General features: G+C 39.4%; 1 protein-coding gene across 6 annotated transcripts in view; it reads right to left on the bottom strand.

The window, feature by feature from the left end:
- GABRA1 (gamma-aminobutyric acid type A receptor subunit alpha1) overlaps positions 1 to 22484 on the bottom strand; it is a 37480-nt gene that overhangs the window by 12423 nt on the left and 2573 nt on the right. For all 6 annotated transcript variants that reach the window (XM_083482426.1, XM_083482427.1, XM_083482428.1 and 3 more), the window contains 6 exons: positions 21989 to 22082; positions 16610 to 16725; positions 7694 to 7761; positions 4463 to 4683; positions 2928 to 3010; positions 784 to 927 (listed from right to left, as the gene is read on the bottom strand). In XM_083482426.1, coding sequence (XP_083338552.1) covers positions 784 to 927; positions 2928 to 3010; positions 4463 to 4683; positions 7694 to 7761; positions 16610 to 16725; positions 21989 to 22062 — 706 coding nt within the window. In that variant the 5' untranslated portion in view covers positions 22063 to 22082. The remainder of the gene's footprint in view (positions 1 to 783; positions 928 to 2927; positions 3011 to 4462; positions 4684 to 7693; positions 7762 to 16609; positions 16726 to 21988; positions 22083 to 22484) is intronic.

Here is a 22484-nt window from a genome sequence, read left to right as displayed (position 1 = left end):
CCTGGATCACAGTTAGTCACTGGGCATGTATGCTTCCTGGGTTCTTTAACACCAAAAAAAATTATCCAGAATATTCCACAGAACTCCCCATATACTTCAGTCATCAGTTGGAGCACTGCTTACAGTGCTGGCCTTGTCTGAAGGAAGGTTGAGTACCTCAAAAGACAGGGCATTTTTTTATGGTTATGCCTATACTGTGGGCTTCCCTCCCCAGAGACTACCATATTTTTATATGGATTCTGAGATTTTTTTTCTGTGATTGTTGTTATTTACATTTATTTATTGCTCACTATATAAAATGTCTCAAAATGACTTACAATTGTAAAAAAAAAGCACACACAGACAAGTCTTTAAAACAAACATCGAAAGAAATAAGGCAGCATTATTTACTAAACGTGTTCATCCTGCAATATCATTAAAAGGCTAAATCCTGCCCCACTCTATGAAAACATGAACCCCAAAACAGGCAGGTACCATATGATCCCAATCAAGAATAAAAGTTTCAGTGTAAGTTTTGATAGCTTTAGGTAGCTAGATTACTGCTGCTTGCTGGTGGTGTAAAATATTTTCTATTTCCACTACCAAATAATTTCAGTTGTATTGTTTTTATTTTTTGTGGCCTGACTAGAGCGTTTTGAAGAGCATATGGCAGAGGACAAATTTAAAATAAATTATAAAAATACATCTCATGAGATATGTCATTATTTTATGCAGCGTTCCTGACATTGATAATACACTGGCTAATCTGGCTTAGTAGAGAGAGAGACCATATTTATCACCCACCTGTACTGGACTGCACAATTCCAGAATCTACGGTTTGTCCCATGAGATCATATTGATTCAACCGAGAGCCATCTTCAGCTACTACAACAGACCTTGCTGGTTCCCGTGTCCATTCGTACATCACCTCTGATTTTGTATAAGCATCTAATTAGAGGAGGGGAAAGTCATTTCCAAAGACGGCTCAAAAAAGTAATAATTGGCTACTCTGTTTCTCATCACATCATTCACTTTCCTGTCCCTCTTGTCAACAAGAACTGCCTTTTATCCCAACAGTTTATTTTATTTTGCAGCAACAACAATCCAATGAAGACCATGGCAGAAGTGAGTTTGCCGAACTTTTTCTTTCTGTTATCCAAATGTACACCATGAAATGGCAGTAATATTGAGAGGTGTATTTTAAGAATATTTGATATGAAGGCATATACTGCATTTCTGAAAGTCTTACCAAGTGTATCAACCCAAAAAGCACAAGTAAAGGCTGGGGGGTTTTCTCTCTCATTTGCCTGACTGATGGTGTGAAAGCACCTACCACAATATCCTGACTTTGGTCCAAATGTCTGACCCCATCATTCTTGAACCCACTTATACTTTGCCTTCTGTCTACCATGTATATCCCCCAGGGCGACTTGTGCAATTTCAATTAAGACCCAAACCAGTCTGCTTCCAGCCACTTCAGATTTTAGATTTAAATCCCTGAAACTGCTTGAGCAGTAGAATTATCTGAGTTTAAAGCATTTGGCAAGAACCCCAATGCCTTTCTTTTTCCCTTATCAGGTTTCTGTTGTAGTTTAAATAAGTTTCACCTTTTTAATTCCCAAGGAAATCTTCCTAATGAGTCCCTGCTTTAAACCGCGGTAGCACAAAGTTTGGAAACTATCCATCACTCCTTTCTGCACACTTGGTAAATGCAAGACTCTTTAGTCCATAGTAAGTCATTCTGTTTTAGTACCCAATAGGGAGAAATTATAGAGCTAGTATGCTGACCTCCATAATAGATCAAGGTACTAAATATCAGGAAAATACGGCATTTATAGTGGAAAGAGAATTTATAATTGATGGAGCAAGTTGTATTATCTTGACACCCCAATGCGCTAATGCTGTTGGTGCAATGATAGGGTTCACCAGCACTGAAGGTCAGTTTGTAAGCAGAACTTCTTCTAATACTACAGGCAGAAGATATTCAGAGCTGTGACCACTCCCAAACTCATCTTTTGGATGAGAAGCTGACACTGGGTATGGAATCTAGTACAAAAGGTGGTTTTTCCCCAAGATAGCAGCTGAAGGAGTGACTACTATATCTCAGATCTGTAGTAGTCACCTGGTTTTCCCAAGATGGGAATCCATTATGTTGGGAGGCAATTTGATGCAAAATATTCCTCCTGATGGTCTCTCTCACTTCATGGGATCCTACACAATTATTTTCAAAATAGCTTGGGCAGAGACATGAAATAGTAATACTGGGAATCATTGCTTGGTGGGCATTGGCAAGGGCCTGTGTTGATGTCTAGATCTTTAGGTCAACATGTGAACTTCAAATGGCCATCACTTCATTAGACTGAGCAGGCTCTTTGCTGTATATGGTTAGCCAGACCCTTTGTGGTATTTTGTGAGGTTCCAAACACTCCTTTACAATTCCCATGATGCTTTTGGGAATGATTAACTGGGACATCTATGAGTTAAAATCCAACTGAAATGTGTATGATGTTTGTAAGTACATCCTGCTCTTTCAATGGAACTTGTATACCAATGGATTAAACACTTATTTGCATTAATTTTCAATTTAAAACAGGATTGCTCCCATTTGGAGGATCCACATTTTCTCTGTATAAATTGCTGAAGTTCCTCTTTCCCTCGTACAATGTAGCTGCCGTCAAGAAGAAATAGGAACTATCTATATGCTGTGCTATCACAGTGCTTTGTATAAACCTGGAGCAGAGCCATTTCCTTCTTTGGCTAAGGCCTATGCCAGACAGGATTACATTTATTCATGTAGAAAATCTTCATTTAAAAAATAAAAATGCAGTGATTGGAAAATGTGTGTACACACATACAGTTCCAGGCTTTTAAGTCTCCTGTTCTGACTGTTAAGTGGCCTGTGGAAAGGAAGGATGGGGGGGGGGGAATGATTGTTAAAGTCAACTTACAGCTTCCAAATTTCAAAGGGCAAGCATGTGCATCCATGGGAAAGTCTTCTAAATGCATTGGACATTCTGCTCTCACTGTGAGTCTATAAGGGGTCACAGGTAATAGTACACATTTAGGAGCAAAAAGTGGCTTTAATACAAATTATAATAAAAGATATGTATTCCAGCACAGTTTGGTTAATGTAGTATATCAAATTATCATTTGCATGAGCTTCCTGAAGAACACTTGCTCGCTTGGCTTAAAAAAAAGCATTTTTCACTTCTGCTCACCCTTCTATTGTCACCTTGCAAGTATCTTTATCAATAGCAATAATGTTTTGTGCTATGTTATTACTAGGATCTTTGTAGTTTTCAGTTTGCTCTGTCGGCCACATTGAGGGGTTCAACGTTTGGACTAGAATGGTGGATAGAATACTCAATTTATCAATAAATAAAACTCAGTAGTCACTGGTTATTTTTGCTTTTGAGGCCAGCTCCAACACCCTTATTCCAGTGCTCATTTCAGTAGGACTAGGCAGGAAAAAATGGAGTTGCATAGTGAAAGTCTAGTATGCAATAGCAAAGCTAGATTTCTGCTAGGTCTCTTGGTCTCCTTCTCCATTTAACCTGCTTTCATTACGTTCAATTTGTTCCCTTTTTATTGCTCAGGGTTGCTCATCATCATTACATTCAGAACAGAGCAGTGCTGAAGGTACACATTTCTGAAAGTCAGAAATATACCATTTATTAACTATGTTTATACCCCTCCATTCATTGAAGGAGCGTAAGATGATGTACCTGGTTGTGGCCACCCATGTAACAACTCCGGGTTCATGAAGGAATGGAGATTTGAACCTGGCTCTTCTCCATCCTAGTCAGGCACCCTAACCACTACACTAGGCTGATTTTCAGGAAAATTCCCAGCCCTTTTGTAAAAGAGTTCCTTGTACTTTTATGCTCTTCCTCTTTTTCTGTTCCAGAACACAAGCTTTTACTGGGGTCTGCCAAGCAGACCAGAAATGCCTATGCTCCTTCTGAAGAGCAAAATCAGCTCTGGATCTTGTAAAAGGAGCAAAACAATATCCCGTTCTTCCCGTCTCATTAGTGTGCTTGGCTTGCCAAGTGAGACAAACCCCAACTTGTCATGTACAGGATGCTACTTTAATGCCATGGAGGAAAAGACTGTTTTCACTGCAGCAGCTACAGCTCATCCATAAGACTGGACTGTAAGAGCCTAATCTCCAAACTTGTTAAAGTGAAATATGAAGCCTTTTCAGTATCCCAAAGAATTAAGTGGACCTTAAGTAAGCTTAAAGGTCATAAAGTGAAAAGAGAAGCTCAGAAGAGAAGAAAAATTGATACCAAAAACAGCTACATTCAATGTATCCTTAATGTATCCTTTTCAGGATGTATACATCATTTCAAGATCTAGAATTATAAAATAAGTAGTTTTCTTTTTTAAAAAAGAGGAATATAGAAATAACTTGTTCATTAAGAATGATAAATTATACAACACGATTTCATAAAAGGAGAAGATGCCATGTTGCGATTCTTACCTCATTGTATAGAGCAGTGTCCCATCTTCCGTAATTCGCAAGAGTTTGTTAGGCATAGTCATGTTGTGAGCTACTGATTTCTTTCCATTGTGGAAAAAAGTATCTGGTGTCCATATTTTGCTGGCCATTAAATTATTAAGTCGGAGGACTTGCATGGGTCCTTTGAACTTCAGTCTTTCATCCCTCCAGCTTTGCCGGAAAAATACATCTATTGTGTATTCCTAAAAATTGGACAATGGGGAGTTTTGAAAATAGTACAGTTTGGCAATAGGACTACTGAATAGGAAGAAGCTCCCAGAACAAGGCAGAGCTTATTTTATATCATGTTCTCTGCTATACTGGCAAAGAATATATGAAACCCAAAATTGGCTATGGAAGGGTGTTACTCATCCAGTCTTCTGCATCTGGGCCTCTACATATGCAATATGGACAGACCTTACAGAGTACCACAGAACAGTGAGATTACTTCCTCAGAGAATTTTCATATCAAAATTCAAGTATGCAACAGCAGCCGCAACAGGGAATTCCCATGGGGAAAATGGAAGACCAGGACCTTGCTCTCTCATTCCTTGGAAACTCCTTCTCTTCACCTGAAGCTATAATAGATTTTGGATCTTTGGAACAAACAGTACAGTCCTATACATGTCTACTCAGAAGTAAGCCTTATTGAATTAAGGGGTGAAGAACCTGTGGCTCTCCAGATGCTGTTAGACTCCAACTCCCATCAGCCCCAGCCAGCATAACCAATAGTAAGGGATGATGGGAATTATAGTCCAGCAACATCTAGAGGCCTAAACATCCCAAAGGTAATTTGCTATGCCACACACATTCTGCTTCCACAAATTGCCATTCACTCACATCCACAACCAAATATAATGACAGTGCTGCAACCTGGACACAAACACAGAGCTCACTTTCATTCTGCTTCTTTCACAGAAAATATTCTCTGCACCATGGGAATATCTAAATAAATTATCAAATGATAAACTCCAGATATGTATTATTTCACTCATACCACACTCTTCCTCCAGGCTGATCAGAGCAGATTGCACATGGTTCCTAAGCAGCTTCTCAATCAGACACCTTATAGGGCCAGACCTTCTCTGATTCAGCTGTAAAATGATCATGTGTCTGTATAACATTTCTTCAGAGGCTTCCTTAGGTTAAAAAGGCCTCCACAAGTAGATGAAGTACATGAAACTAGTAGTCTCTGGGTAGCAGATACCAGGATGACTATTATTTTCTCTGTTCTCTACCAACCCTCCAAATGCACCAGTTACTTTGAGAACTTTAAAGTACCCTCAGTGGGGTTTCAATTCTCTAGCTAGAAATGCAACTGTTTTTCATAAACTGTTTTAAAGGGGTAACATCCTACGTCAAGAAGAAAAATGGAACCTGTGCTCATCTTCCCAACCCTAAAAAAAGGTTACAATAACTTGATTGTAAAGAGAGTTAATAAGCATTAACTGTGATGCATGTTACAGGAGACACTGATCCTCAATGGAGGACAGTCTCACTACTATAGAAGACCATTAATGAAAGTAAACAATAGCTATGCCACAACGTTAGCTGTGTGCAAAGCACTTGTGAGCTGAAGCAGGAATAAGGCCACTTTCCTAGTCCTGCCCTCACTGTTGGACTAGCTCTGCCCCAAAATCTGCACTGATCACGGGGATCTGTGATAAGAAACAGCTATGTGTAAAAATAAAAAAATTCCTTCCAGTAGCACCTTAAAGACCAACTAAGTTAGTTCCTTGTATGAGCTTTCGTGTGCATGCACACTTCTTCAGATACACAAGAAGTGTATCTGAAGTGTATCTGAAGAAGTGTGCATGCACACGAAAGCTCATACAAGGAACTAACTTAGTTGGTCTTTAAGGTGCTACTGGAAGGAATTTTTTTATTTTGACTATGGCAGACCAACACGGCTACCTATCTGTAACTGGAGCTATGTGTAAGATACCAATACTCAGTATAGAGTCATCAGGGACAAGACTAGCTCAGGGAAGTAGTGTCGGAGTGGCTCCAGGTGTGTGGCTGTTCTTGATTCAGCTCATAGTGTCACACAAGTAATGTGTGATCAGGCTATACTCATCATCATTCCTCAGTGCATCTGAGGTCAATGCAGTAGACATTGGAACTGTATAGACCACTTGAACTGCGATCGATGCACATAGGCCCTGATGGGGCATCCAGTGTGTGCTTTGGATGTGCATGGTTTGGAGGAAAGCTCTTCCTATGATCTTACGAAACCAAGTCATCATAATAGTCATAACAATTGTGGTTGTCACTCCACAAAGAACTTTTCCAATGATATTCATGGCCCATATATTTCAAGATTCCTGAAGGGAGTATTCTGGAATTGGTTCTGCAAAAGTATTTGCAGCTCCCAGAAGAAATTGACTTTGCAATTCATATGTCTTTTTCAAAAGATATCCATTATATGATTTACAGATAACAAACCTCATCTACCTGAAAAATCAGTAGACCACTACAATCAAGGGTATGAAAAAGTCTTGCTAACTTTGGCCTCTTAAATCCTTTTAGTTTTATTAAATTATGTCATAATTTGGCATGTTTGCTAATCAATACTCAGTGTTAGGGAATATCTCTTTGAAAAGGCTACATCTTTGTGGCTTACCACAAGTTGCTTAGGTACAAAATGGATAATGACATTCCGCAGATGCATTTATTATAGGTTTTTATTTTGACTTTACCTCTTTATATGTAGTAAAGTGGGTGGTCAGGCTTTTAACGACTTGAGTAGTCATGCTTGACATCATCCTTACAACAATGACAACCACAAAAACCTGCAGTTCAATTACCCATTCTTTAGGTGTGTTACATGTGTCCTCAGTAACTGTGCTGAGGATGGCCTGAACAATCAGACAAGATATAATTTACTATCATAATTTACTGTCATCTGCATTGCCCTAAACTGGTTTGCTGGATGTCTCTTAATCATGCATTCTGCACCACATACTTCAAGTAATCAATTTGCATAGTAACATGCTTTATCACAGGGAATGCTTCCTCCCCAGTTGCTGATGCTTCCCCATATTGGAAAAACTGCTCCAAACATTTCAAACAAATTGAACTATCAAACTGGGGATAGCACTTGAGGTGAATATTTAAGTGCACTGAAATCAGTCAATGTGAAAGACTCGGAAAACTGGTCTAGAAGCAGAAAGCAGACAGGGCGAAACTGAGAGAAGATAGGATGGCACTTACCATATCATGGTCTGAAACAGGCCCAAAGCTGGTGACGAAGATGTCAGTCTTCACTGCAGTTACACGCTCTGATGAAGCAGGAAATTAGGATAGTGAGTGCTTATCAATAGCTTTCATTAGATGCAAAACCAGAAGCTGTTATCCAAACAAAGAACGCATTGACTTTTAGAAGCTCTGAAATAAGAGGAGGGGCTTAGCTCAATGGTAGAAAGCATGCTTTGCTTGCAGAAGGTCTCAATTCTTGGCATCTCCTCTTCCATCTGAAACACTGGGTCACTCGTACTAATCAGTGCAGACAATACTGAGCTGGATGGAGCATAGGTCTGACTCATTATAAGGCAGTTTCCTATATTCAAAATTGGCCCATAACACGAACTTAGTCATTTTGGCCCAGATCCACAAAACCATCAGTATGCTGTTGCTTACAAATTAATTTCATCCCCAGCAGACTGATCAGGCACCTGATTGGCCTTTCTGGCTACAGCGAGATGATAGATTGTATTTCTATGTCAAGGTGTTCTATGCTGAGACACCTAGGTTGTGGAACTCTTTCCCTATTAATATTAAGAAAGCACCATCAGTATTTTTGCTTTGATTGCCTGATGAAGTACTATCTGTTTATATGGGCCTTTTCTGATGCATACAGATCCTTTTGTCATTGTGCGCCACTATCCAGACAAGTACTATTCTATTTTGTTTTATGGATGTGTTCTATTCACTGCCTAGGCACTTCATATATTTTTGCAGTCTATGACCCTTTAAAATAAAGAAATAAATTTAAATTACTGTAATTACTCTGAAATGTGCATGTATTCATTTAAATTAGCACATGCACATTTTATTCAAATATAGCTCCTTTTTGTGACACCTAAGTGGCCACTGCAGACACATTCCTCTTTTATAAATCCATGGGTGAACACATGTGCACTGTTACAGGCTGGTTTAGGTAGGTCTGTGCTTCCACCTCGAGTGAGACTCAAGGTGAGTTCAACACTGCCATTTACTCTGCATTCAGTGTACTCCCACCATAGATTTGGTGTTAGCCACAGTCCATATCTATCCTGTTGTTTCTTTTGAAATACTGTGATTGATGCATCCTGCTCCCCCTCCCCGCAAAAACAACAACAACTAGTTTTGATCTGAATTGAGAAAAAAGAATGAGGAGCAATGAGCTCATGTCAGGGACTGGCTGGACACTGAGGAATGGTGGCTGGATACTTATCAGGAGAAGCGGGGTTGGAGATTGACTTGGAATAAGGGACCAGTGAACTGGGGGAACCTGTAATGAGGAGCCAGGAGAAAAGAGTCACAGGCAGGAGAAGCTGCAGGATTGGAGAGTAAAGAACAGGTACCGGGGGGCGGGGAGGAGACAGATAGGTCAGGCTGGTGTAAAAACCAAGGGTTTTCACACCTCCTCCTCCTCCTGCCCCCACCTCTCCAGCTCCAATTTTGCCCAGGACTAGAAGAGAATTGAAAATGGAGGAGCAGAAGGTATTTCACACAGCTCGAATAGAGGAGATACATAAACTGCAGTCGGGGGTGGGGCCTCTCTGTTGCCTCATAGGGTGCACACCTAGAAGTAGCTGAGAGATATAGGACTGATGGACATGCCTTCCCCTAACTTACCAGTGTACCTTTTACAGTAAAGAGTTAATTTCTCACTCTGGAAATTCTGCTCACTATCAACTCATGTTTTCCTGGGAAGTAAAGAATAGTATTGTAGTATTCCAGCTGTGGTTGCTTTGTCACACAGTGACTTTTGAGGGCTATTTTTTGACTGCTCTTAGGACTGACAACCATACAAATGATATTGAAGAGGCAGTTAGACAGCGAGTGTTCCTAATTATTCCTCCAGCAAAATGGATGTGGCCTAGTCAAACCTGCTTCCAGGAGAATATTAATTGCCTTAGAGAAAGGTGCGGATTTTCTTGACGCCTAATTGGGTTGGAGCTTAATCCTAAAGAGGGTCATAGTGAGAATTAACCTCAAAGCACTGAAAGTGTAAGGTTACTCTTGCTCCCCAAAGAAATATTCGTCTTGAAAAATGAGTCTTCATTTCTTGGTGGAGCAAACTGCTTGGGAACTGAAGGCTGTGTTCTCATCTAAAAGAGCAAATTAGATTTAATGTTTTTCCTTAGGTCGACTAAGGGACCTAGCTACAGTATATGTAACACACAAATAGGTTCAGTGCAAACCCTGAAAACCTATTTTCCAGGAAAATCTGTGTTGGGTTGGGATGAACTGAAATGGAGAAGGGAGAAGGGTGAAGGGAGCAGACGGGAGAGGAGAGGATTCCTCTTAATGCTTAACTTAATGCTTAATGTCTTGGTTTCTGAAGGCTGCAGCCCTATATACATTTCCTGGGAGCAAATCCCACTGAGCTCAATGGGACTTCTGAGTAGGCATTCCTAGGATTGTGATAGATGTAACTTTTCCTGTGAAACAGGCTGCCTGGGTTTATTTTTATCAATCTGTTTAGTTCTCAAACTTTATATACCTCTTAGCATTGCATCTCATAGGCTTAACTGGCAGGTCCTATTGAATTCAATGCAATTAAATTAGCTTAAATTCCTATATTTTAATATGTGTGCTCAGAGTGCCTGACTTCCCCAAGTGATTTTGAATGATGATCAATGTCAGGATAAACCAACATGGTGCCCTCCAGGTGTTGGATAACAACTTACACCATTCCTTGCCATTGGCCATATATTGGTTGGGGCTGATGGTAGCTGATATCCACAACATTTAGAGGCCACCACTTTGGCTAACCTGGCCTAGGTAAAAGACGAATGAGTGCTGGTGCTCAGTGCTTTTCAGCAGCTATGACTATGCAAACAGCCCTAAGCAATTACAATATGTCGTGTTCTGACCTTACCCAGAGTCCTCTCATCCCAAATTGCATCATTTATGTCATCAGTCATGTTACGTGACATATTTTTTTTGTTAAACTCTACCTGAATAACTAGCTTTCTCTGAGCAGATTCTGTGGGGGTTTTTTAAATAATAATAATGATGATGATAATTTCTGCATGCTGAGAAGGGAACTGCCCTTTCGTAGATTCGTGTTTTTTAAAAAGACATGCATGTGCTTGTTTACCACTTTTGCAATTAGATGATTCAGCTGTGCTTTGTTACATGCTCCAAAAATAATGACTCATTCTTACATAGGACACTTTAGAGCAAGTGACTCACAGACTTGGGGTATTACTTCACAATGAAAGATAACCATCTCTTCTTTTACCATTATTAGTTTGAGCGCTTACACCCACCATCTAGATGGAATTGTGTTCCTTTGGACTACAAAACCTGGTGCCAACCTGGACTCAAAGCCACCTCAGGCATCCTTATGGATGACCTTTATGAAAAGGACAGAGGGAGTGCAATTCTGTTCTGTTTTCATTTCATCCTCAAAAATGCATTGGGGGGCAAGGGAACTAAGAAGAGGTTGTGGACTAAGGCCATTCAGCACTCAATGTAAGCCATAAAGAAAGGAGCTAACAGAAATTCTAACATAAAAGGCCTACTTTTTCAAAATACTCAGAAGTGTGTGTGTGTGTGTGTGTGTGTGTGTGTGTGTGTTAGCAGAAGTATAACTGGAACATTTGCCCATTTTCAGCTCACAAGTTTGTAAACAGAGTAGGATTGTGCCTCAGCTCTATGTGTACCCTGAATAATGAGGTAAATCAGGGTGATTTAGGATAGTCGTTCACATTACCTCCCCACCCCCACCCCGCAGTTGAATCACTCTATTAACAAGCATGTGTTAAAGGCTAATAGGGGGCTGTCTAACCCTGCAAGCAGCTCTGTTGCATTAATTTCTCCATAAAGTTAAATGCATGACTGCTGCCACCCTTTTCTGAGAAGCAAAACCAAGCTGACTAGGGAAATGCCCAGAGCTTGAAAGGGAAGGGAGTGCAAAGGAGAAAGGAGGAGCGCAAAGGTGGCAGCCTTTTTTTAGGATGGACAGGTCTAGGTTTTAATCACAGCAAGTTTCCCCCCCCCCCCCAGTGCGCTCCAATCACAGTGATTTGAGGGCAGGATGTTGGAGTCAACAAATGGGCTATCGCTCTCAATTCACAAGGGAAACACTCAGGGCAGGGGAAGACATCACAGTCTCCTTTGGGAGAACTGTGTTGGGAGAAAACAACTAGAACATATTATTTTAAAATAATGACCAACTACATAGAACCAACAACCAAAGCGTTGCAGTTGATCTAATATATGAAGCCAATATATGTCCCGTATGAGCCGTAAAAAGGAAGAATAAAACATGATCAGGTAGGAACAGACTTGTCTGGCTGCTTCAACATTATTATACTAATGTCACTGGATACAGTGGAAGATTCATAGTTTCTTGTGTGACTAAAGATTAATAGCCACACATCAAAATACATGAGCTTAACAATTCTTAATGCCTGTTGGATTTATTTTCATGAGGGTTTGTAGAACTGGTTAGAATGCTTTCCAGTGATCAAGGCTCCAACCAGATGATAAGACTTGTAGCATTGGCTTACTTTGAGTAAGGTGAATTAACTATTAGCAGTACTGCGGCATAAAATATGATGCTTTATTTACTGCAGGGATTTTGCAAACATCATAGCTGAAAGACGCACTGGTACAAATATACGGCTTCAGGACATTATGGTTGGATGTCTCTCTGGCACTTTGAAGGCATCTGGATGTTGGAAGGTGAAATGCAATAATGATATCACTTTTACCCATTAGCATACTAGTTGACATAGGTCTGTGTTCTGCTAAACATCTCAGGATAACTTCCTTACCATCTTTAATTGATGGACAATCAATCGATACAAGTGATATACTATTACTTATGCCACTAATCTAAATGTCAATAAGTGCCATTATCTCTGTTTAAAAATAAAGCTGTTGCACAGTGGTGAGTTGGTCTTGCCAAAGAATCTAATCTTCATCCTATCTCCTCAATCTTTACTTGAGCTATTTAAGTTTTCTATTTTGGAGCACATGTTTAAGGATAAATAATAACTCAGAGATGAAAGGTGTTCATTCTAATCTACAAATACATGCTGTTTACTTAAAAGGTTGTGGGGGGGGCGGGACTTGGTTGCCTAAGAGATAATTATTGGACCTAGCTATCCGAACTGCTGGATTCTACTTGAGCAAGAGCATACAAATTCAGTTTCGTATGAAAATAGAATTTGAATTGGATCAAGGGTCAAAACTCCACTGAGTGTATCATTGCACATGTAATAGGAATTGTCTTTCAAAAAAACCTCACACATATACAGAGCTATACATCTGAAACTCTACAGAGCCTTGACTAATCCATCTCCATCTCATGCTGGCCAAGGAAAACGGGAATAGAATATATTTATACTGCAATCTTCAGAAGCCATGCTACCAAAAGACAGGATAAGAATGTTTGTTCATCGTGTATGTCTTCCTGCCAAAGGATGCAGAACCTGCAGCTAGCTGATTTTGAGAAACCGAAACGATAGGGGTGTCAGAGAACTCTGCAAACTTCAGATCTGGGGGATCCAGCTCCCCTCCCGCCCCCCACCCAAACACAGAAGTTTGGGGGCAGACCCCAACTGTCTGAAATGAGCTTGGATTGTGGCCTTAGATGTCTCCAGGCTCTATATCATGTTGAAAATGTGGTTAAAGGCATGATTTTATGTAAATTTATCTTTAGCCACATAAATAATGATGTTTTAAAGATTGCACCTTTGTCAGATATCCTACAAGGCACATTTGACTCTTACCAGTTGCACTGCAACAGTTTTTTATCTGTTAATGGCCGCCAACCCAATGGGTATGGTACAGCCAGTGATGTGGTCACAATGTACACACAGGCCCTGAAAATGTCTTCCATATCACAGAGTTCCTGGGTTTTATAGATAATACTTTTTTGGAAGCTGTTCCTGTGAATCGGTAGTAACAGTTTTATTAGACAGGCACCAGTAAAATATGCTGTTTCTCAAAGTTACATGCTTGATGGCTTGATTCAAATGTTTTATTGACAAATCCCAGAACTTTCTCTATCAGAAAAGAAACGAGTTCACACTGGGGACATATTGAAGTGCCATGTTAACACACTACTGCAAACTACTACTCTTGTTGGCTATGCCAATGCAGATGTTGAAAATGGGGCCGCTGATCTGTGCTATGGCTTGTCGGGATTATACGTGATCATGAATGAAATCAGTTTTCAAAATCTAATTAGTTCTTTTTCTCTTGGTCTCTTGGCTATATGCAGGAGTTAAACCTTGTGTCTTGGTGTGTGGGGGGGAAGAGGTGGTCAGAAGAAAAAAGGCACTTTAATGCAGAAAGTATTTCAGAATAAAGGAGATGCAACTAGCGACTGGCACTGAATAGATAATCTACCTGGATTCATCCTGCTTCCGTCCAATTCACAGGTTATGGATGGCATTCCCAAGCCTCCCTTTAATCCCCACTCACAGCAGCTTGAATACCCCTGAATCATTTTTAATAATTGATTTAAATTGCATCAAATTATCCCTTCGCCTAATCAGAAAAGGCATTACCACTAATTCATGTATTATTCTTAAATGAGATCCATCCAGCTTTACTTGTACTGTATAGGATGTTCGGCAAGAACCATTACAGTTGACTAAAACCTACTATTGTATTAATCAAGGATCAAGAAATATTTATTTCTGGGCTAATCCTTGAGTTTACATGAAAGTAGAGGAAATAGCAGCACAGGAAGCAAGCAGAATTATTCCTCATTTGTTTTTCTTTTATATATATAGCTTCCAAAATTAAATTCAACGTCCTCAGTGCAGAACAATCCATTATTTTCTTCAGTTCTTCATAATCTATGAACAATATATACTCAACAAAGCCAAAGTTTAAAGATAATCATTGCTAAATTCAATGCCATTATAATAAAGACTTTATTCAGCATCTACAGGGGAATCTGATAAAAGTAGCAGATAACAGATAACCGGGGTGGGGATTGGGGGAGGCACTGAATAACGGGTTAGATGATAGAGTGCGCATGTTTGTGTTTTCTGTGTGGCAAATGAATGCTTCTTTGAGGGTTGTTGAAATTAAATATGACAAGTGGAAAAAACATTTCATTTTCTATGAAACGTACATACCTGATAGCTGAACATTTTTTCATCACTTTATGCTTAGTAGATGGTTTGGGATCAAAAGAAATGATATGTGCACTGATGAGAGAACTATACATACAGCTGATTTTTCTTTTAGCTTTCTGTTTTTGCTGCAGCAATTCCAGCTGCTGAAGAGGCAAGGTACCATCTGATTCAAGCTAACATGCCGGGTTGAATCCAGACATCCTTTGTATGAATACAAGGTTTCCTTCCGTTTCCGTACAAAGGGGCTGAGACTCAGCAGAGTCTCCCACTGGATGAAACAAGGGTGAGTGAAGTTTTGCTGATTCCCTCTGCAAACCCACCCCCCACTCTGCTTCCCATACTGTTCTAGAGAGGATCTAGCCCTCCAGAGCAGCTTCTCAGAGGGCATGGGATGGAGTCTTCAGGAGAAAAGAGGAGTCAGCAAAAATTGCCTCCCATCCTTCCTCCAGAGGTAGAGCCCTATGAGTGGGTTTTCATTTTTGGCTATGGATCCAAGCCATTGTCTCTATGACAGCAAGAACTCCGGAAGGAGAAATAGAAGTCAAAGTTCTGCTCAGTTCTCTGACACATCCACACACATGTGTTCTTTGGATCCCGGTAATTATCTTAATGGTCATGTCCTTGGAAGTTCATAAGATTTTGAAAGTTATTTGACAAATATTAGATACAAGTTGATGCATCAAATGAAAACCATTAGGAACAACATTGAGCGTACTATATCTTGAGTGCCTAAACATGTCACCAGCACATCTTAAGCTGCCCCTTCCTGTTGTAGCCCCCTTTTCACAGCCACCCACACCCAAAAAGAGTGTTCCTGGATGCTGAGAGCAGTCTTTGCTGTAAAGTGAGGAACTACAATCAGATGTAGAAATTGGGACAGTCCCCCACATAAATTGTGGTAGACTGCAGCATCGGAGAACCCTTAAGGAGAAAATATTTTTGAATACATTCTAAAAAATCATAGAGCAGCATTATATGTTAATAATACAAGAAATACAGTTGACTCACACTTCCTCTGTTTGCAGAGATTTAAATATGCTCTTCTTTGCTTTTTTTTTTTTAATTGTGATGTGATTATTTTCCTAATTATGTCACAGTTCATATTTCACATTTTCAGGACTCTGTAAAAAGGCTGATTTTGGCTCTGAAGTCAACTGTTAGAACTGATCAGGCAGTCCTTAAATCAATATGGCCCACTTCTGCCAACAGGGTTAGCATCTCAATCACAAAACACATTTATATGATAGTATGCCCCATTGTCATTAGTGGGAATTACTTACAAACAAATATGATCACCACTGCTACCTTCAATCTAACTGAGTTCATTCTGGGAGCAAAGTATAAATCTGATTTAATGGGAATGATTTGGTCTTTAAAGATTTAATACAGCATCAGTCATGGAAGATGAGACTTTCATTTACTTTGATTCAGATATTTACTGCCCAGCCCAATGGATGCTTACCCAGAAGTGAATCCCATTATATTCAATGGGATTTGCTATTAAGTAACTGTGCCTAGATTTGTGACCTTAATCAATATTATGAGAGGATCCGGGGGTGGGGAGGGGGAATTGACTTTTTTCATCTTTTGGATCATGGAATTTGGCCGCATATTAAGAAGTGTTTATATGACAACAAGAGAGGATTTAGCAAGGGAATGTTGTTGGATGGATCAGTTTTCAATACCTCTTTGTTAATTTTATCAGTTTACAAACATATAAGGTAATATGATTACATTTTCAAAGAGCAAAAGGAACAATCATTTTAGGCAATTTTGTTTGTAAAGTCAATCGAGAAAGTACAATAACACACACCTCCCAATCCGGGTCTCAGGCGGTTATCGTAACCATCAAGCAAGCGGTCCAGAATTCGAGTGAATATTGTTGTGTTGTCCTTAATTTCATCTTGTAAGGAAGTTGACTGTCCATAGCTAGGGAGGAAAACACTGCTGTTAACATTATAAACCATTAATCCACCAACAAACCTACAAAATCATAATTCTGAAATCTGCTTAATCTTGCTTATACTGATTTATAGATGCAAAATCTCTTCCATCATGCCAGATTGTAGTAGCATTATAGGATACTTTTTCCTGCATGCTTTCTTTTTAAAGAATGCATAGTCATTGGGCAGCTTAGAGCAATGCACAGGGATGCCTAGAAATGGATAATAAATTAGACAAAAGAGGCCCTACAACAAAATGTTGTGATGTGGGGTGCTTCTGTTCAAGGTTTCAGAACCTTGATTCCATTCCTTGATCTCCCACTGCGACAGTTTCCCTCTTCCCTCTGCCCTGCAATAGTAACTCACCAACTCACCACCACTGAGCATGGAGGAGGCTCACACATTTGTGCCTGATCCCTGTTATATTACATTCTTTAATTTCTCATTAATGTCTATGACATTAAAGCTCTCTCTTCCATCCCTGGAGACATTTTAAAATAACTTCTCAGTTTGAACCAGGAAGATACAGATATAGACATATCCCTTGCTCACTCGCTCAACTGTCTATTCCTCTCTCTCATGCAGTAACTCAACCTTTAGTTCCTGGCTGGGGGTGGGGGGTGTCCTGCAAAAATTTAGTACCCGCGGAACCTCACAGTTGCCCAAAGTTTGCCAGTACTTCTCTTTTGTGCAATGGTGGTGCTGCAGCAGCAGCTTTGGCTATATACTGTATGCTTCAGTATATAAAAGTACAGGGAGACTCCAACTGGTATCAGTATATAGATTTTGATCCTTTATTTTTTATGCTGTTTTATGCATTATTTCTACTTTCCAGTCTACAGATTTATGAGTGTAAAATAGTGTGTTTTCCTTAAATCCCCTCCCCCAAAAAATCAGTTTATGAAAGCTTACCTTAAAAGAAGTACACAAATCATCTAAATATGCTAACAGAAGTAAACTGCTATCCTAACCCCACTAATCTGGGATTCAGCACCATTGTACTCAATGGTGCTTCCTTCTGAGTAGACTTGGTATGGATTGCACTGGGAGCTAATAATCAACAACCCCTTACTAAACATTTCCCCTTAGAAATACGTGGCAGTGGTTTCAACAAAGTATGTTTCGAATTGCGGCCAGTGATATCTCCATGTAGCACAGCCTTGTTTGCATCCCTGTAAACTGGTTGGCACCATCATAAAAGGTGTAGTCATTTCTAATTTTTCTTTATTAAAATGCAAAGCCATTTACACCTTCTAAATTTTATTGACGTCTTTGCTTTTGTTTTAGGAAAATAAACCTGGAGGCATGCCTAAATCGTTGCTTAGCGAACAGGAAATTACATTTTGAGATAGCAGGGACATTTCCCCTTCTCTCTCCTAGATTTCATACCTCCTGCCCAAATGCTAAACAAACATCTGCACCCAATATACCTGACAGCAGTGCAGTTCAGGCATCCTGGCAATTGCAGGGATATGGTTTTATGGTTCATGCAGCAGGTCTTTAGATCCAGCTGCTGAAATTAGCTACGAATATCAACTGGAAAGCTAATGTGTTAGCACGGTAGCACAGCTCTCTTTGTACCAGAATGCAGTTTTGATATATATATAAATGCTTGTAGCAGTTGGTTTCCATGGATTTGCCACGGCCACGAGCTAAGTTCTGTCCTCTTCTTCAAACACCTGAAGTTCTTGTCATTAAGAAAGTGCTCCCCTTTCTGCACTTTCAAGTACAAGCCATACTGTTTTCTCCTAATCATCTATCATGGTTGTCTAAGAGCCAAATCTTGGAGTCCTTCTTCTGCCCTTTAACTGGGAAAGATCCTATTTGCAAAGTGGGCCATTTGCCAGTGTAAACTCAGCAGGACTTAGCCCTTGAACCCCAAGCTACTTTCCTCTTGATCACTTTGTCACATACATTATTACTGAATCAGCCTTCTTTGGGTATCTGATGTGAGGTAATGAACAAAAATCTTTGCTCCAAAAAGTCCTCTGGACCATACCTCTTCATGAATGTTAACAAAGGGAATAAATGTTTTATAAGGTACAATTATACTGATCATCTTTTCCCATAAACTGTCATTGAGGTGGGCGATATGCAATATTAAGCTAGTGTTGCTCTTCCTAAAGGTGAATATGAGATTTTTGTACAACTAACAAGCAGAAATATGGAAAATAGCTAGTTTGTAGTACCTTTTTTTTGAGCGGAAAAATTCAGCTCTAGCTCTTTCAAATGTCGCCCCCCCCCCCCGCCCCCAATAAAAGATTTCAAATTGAAATGGTGTTCCTTCAAACTACCGGTTAAAAATGCACATAAGCAAACACAGAGTGTGTTTAATTACAATTAATTTGATTCTGTATGAGAAATGTTGTTGTTGTTTGCTGCTGCTGCTTCTGCTGTTAGAATATACTGCCCTATACCTGCAGGTCTCAGGGCAATTCATAGGATAAAATCAGAATATAAAACCACAAAGTACATAATCAGCTCACTAGAGGTGTAATATAATTCCTATCCTAAGTACACCTTTGCAAACTGATGGATGTTTATTAAATTCCCTGTTATTATTTTTAAATATCAGAGGGGGGGGGTTTCTTTGCTTTTCTTTTTTTGCTACTTGTAAAGAATAAGAGTGTACTACCCTATATAGTTTGTTAAGGGCCACCTGCCACATTCCAGATAAGACGGGTCTCTGCATTGCCTTCATGCGCTAACTGCATCTTTTCTGTAGCATCTGAAGGTCATTTGCATTTTTGGAGACACAATATCAACATGTCCCCAAGAACTGCATCTGGTAAAGACTTCCTGACATGTGTTTGCCATGTGGTTTTCAGATGTACCAAAGCCTTTCAAGTACAATGTGGTCAAACTCCTGCAGAAATGCAGTGGCCCATTTTTTCCTTGGAAGTGGAAGCAAGAAGTGTCCTGATGCCTATTTATTGTACTACATTTTCCATAATCAGCATGATCTTCAGTGTGTTTCTCCTGGTCACGTGCCATTAATCTAAATGCCAACACAATTCTCTGAAGAAAGACCATATGGACATGACACTTAGGAACTAAGCTGCTCTTCAATGCCTGTCTCAGGATGAAGGTGGGTAAGAGCAATGGGCAAAATCCAGAAACGTATAGGCCTTGTTATGTCCCATTGAAACCAATGGGGTTTATGTGAACAGTGATCGGCTTAAGCAACATTAATTTCAATGGGCAATCCAGTTGGTGTGCTTTACTACACAGCCCTATATAGGTCCGTTCAGAAGCGGGTCCTGTTGAGTTCAGTGGACCACCCTCCCAGGAAATTGGGTATAGAACTGCAGCCTTAGTATGCTTAATTATATTCTAGAATTTGCTCATCATTGAAAATGTACTGATAAATGCATGCATATGTTTATGAGAGATAAAGATCAAAGTGACATACTACTGGCAACATTGCGAAGATACAATTGATAATACCTATTTCCTGAACGTGATGCTTTTAAAGACATCAAGTTAGAAGTCTTGCTATTTTTTTTCAGATAAACACTCCGTTGAGCAGATGTCTCCTTCTGAATAGGCCTCTATATAATGCAAACACAAGCCCCTTTCTCCACCATCATAAAACGAAACATTAGAAATGTGAAATTTACAGTGTTTCCTACCATTTCTCTTTGACACAATCTGCCAGTCCGTCTTCTTTTTCTTTTTTTAAAAAAAACCTCAACCTCTCACAAGCATTGGCAATGCCATTTATAAACACAACTGTTGGATTACAAATTTGTGACCCTGCCTTCCATTTGGCTGTCCCTCTTTGTGTTATTGATCTCTAAACAGCCATAAGACAAACCTGTGGAAGGATTTTATCTATGAAATTAAGGGGGGGGGGTGTTCAGTGTATTTTGAACATCTTGAAGGAAAATGTCAGTGACTGTGTTTGTGGTTCCATACTAAACAACTGTATAATAAAACACTGTGCACTGACTCCATCTACAGGTCATTATAATAGTGACACCTCATAAAATTTTTCAAAAGCAGGCAAATGCATCTTGATTCCCAATTCCAAATCCACAATTCCAGTGAAACATACACATCAGCACATGACAAAGAGAAATGACAAAACAGAGGAAGATATCCATGGGTCAAAGTTCTCCCGTTCCCCTTTCCTTTAGGAAACCAGTGTTTTCGTTCCTTCGTCACTCATCAGCTGTGCGAAATAGAGCTGTACACATCTTTTGCTTCTTTATTTATTTTATTGTCCGGTTCTTTTAGAATAAATGCTGAAGCTAAATTTGAAAATTCTCTGCCCCAACTCATTACACAAACACACATTTACACCATTACCTGGGAATGATTTATATAATGCTGCTGAATAAAGGGAAGGGAGTTATGGGGAACAATTCTGTACCTATAATTCATTATCCAGAATGAAAACATATTTCCAATGATATATTCAGTATATGCATTATTGATAGAGGTGATTCTTATATGTACATTTCAAAGTCTAAGAATTCTCCCCATCCCCCATTCAGTATGTTTGAAGTGTATTTCACATTCTATTGATGTTAGTGACCAATTTCCCTTGTCTAATAATGCAATTAGATTGCATCCTTCTCATGCATGGTGTCAAACCATACCCAAAATTTCAAATCCACAACTACAATATTTAGGCACAATTGTTCACATTTTTTAAACCCAATGCATTTTAGCAGCACAAACCTTTGAACTTCTACTCAGAAGTTAATCCTATTGAGTTCAATGGAACTCACTTCCAGAAAGTGGAGATGGGTTCAAACTCAGTATTATAGAGCAACTACTTAACAAGTAAGGTCCAGTCCTAGAGTCTGCAGTCCTGCTAATTTCAGTGAAAACAGACAATGAAGAAATCTCTGTATAAATTGCTAAAACAAAGCTGTGGTTTCCCCTCTGCGCAGAATAAATGGTTGCAAAAATTATCTGTGCAAAGGCCTATCTAATTTTAGCTGCATTTAAATCATTAATCTAACCTTAGGGTGGGTAAAGTAGTCTTGATGAACTCTTTTTTGAAGAGCAATTGCATTAAAAGATGTTATGCAAACAAACTGTAGTTTTCTTTCAATCTTCTCGTATTTTGACTTAGCTGGGATTTGAGCAGGATTAACTTCCCCCACATACAATTAGTAGTAGCCCAGTACATGTGCTGTTTCTTTCTTATTCTTCTGATGCAACCAATAGAAAAAGAGTTCCATACTTATATTAATGAATGTTGTTGTTTTTTAAAAAAAAGTAAACTCTTTCCCCACCTTTGTCCAGTTAGTGTGCTCATAAGAAGAACCCAGGCCCAAAGGCGGTCACAGAGAAGATGCATCCTCTTCATGGTAGATTACAGATGTTCAGCTGAAAACAAAATAAAAACACAAGTCAACATTTCTTACTTGGGAAAACTGCTTGAAGACACAACAGGTCTACAAGAACTTTGGATGGTTCGCCTTGAAGTCAAGCAGTGATATCCCAATGGTCCACCATTTAGAGAAAAAGAAAATGGCCCCATCCATAGTACATCTAATAATTTCTAGATACTCTAGAGGCTGGGTTCTTCATTTAGTTCCATCTGATCTACCTGGTGCTTAAAGTGCTCTGGCACTCAAAAAAAAAAAAAAGTATTCTCATTAAGTTCTACTACTTTTGAGTGCTGTGTCTGTGATTCTTTTTGCTGGCAACATAAAAGGACCAGAAAGAATTTAAATGTTCTTTTAGTTTTAATGAGTGAGAAAGTGTCCCTTGACTGTCTCATGCAGT

This window comes from Podarcis liolepis (assembly GCF_965112155.1).
Source record: "Podarcis liolepis genome assembly, chromosome: 2".
Lineage (NCBI taxonomy): Eukaryota > Metazoa > Chordata > Lepidosauria > Squamata > Lacertidae > Podarcis > Podarcis liolepis.
This window is presented reverse-complemented; position numbering and strand designations above follow the sequence as displayed.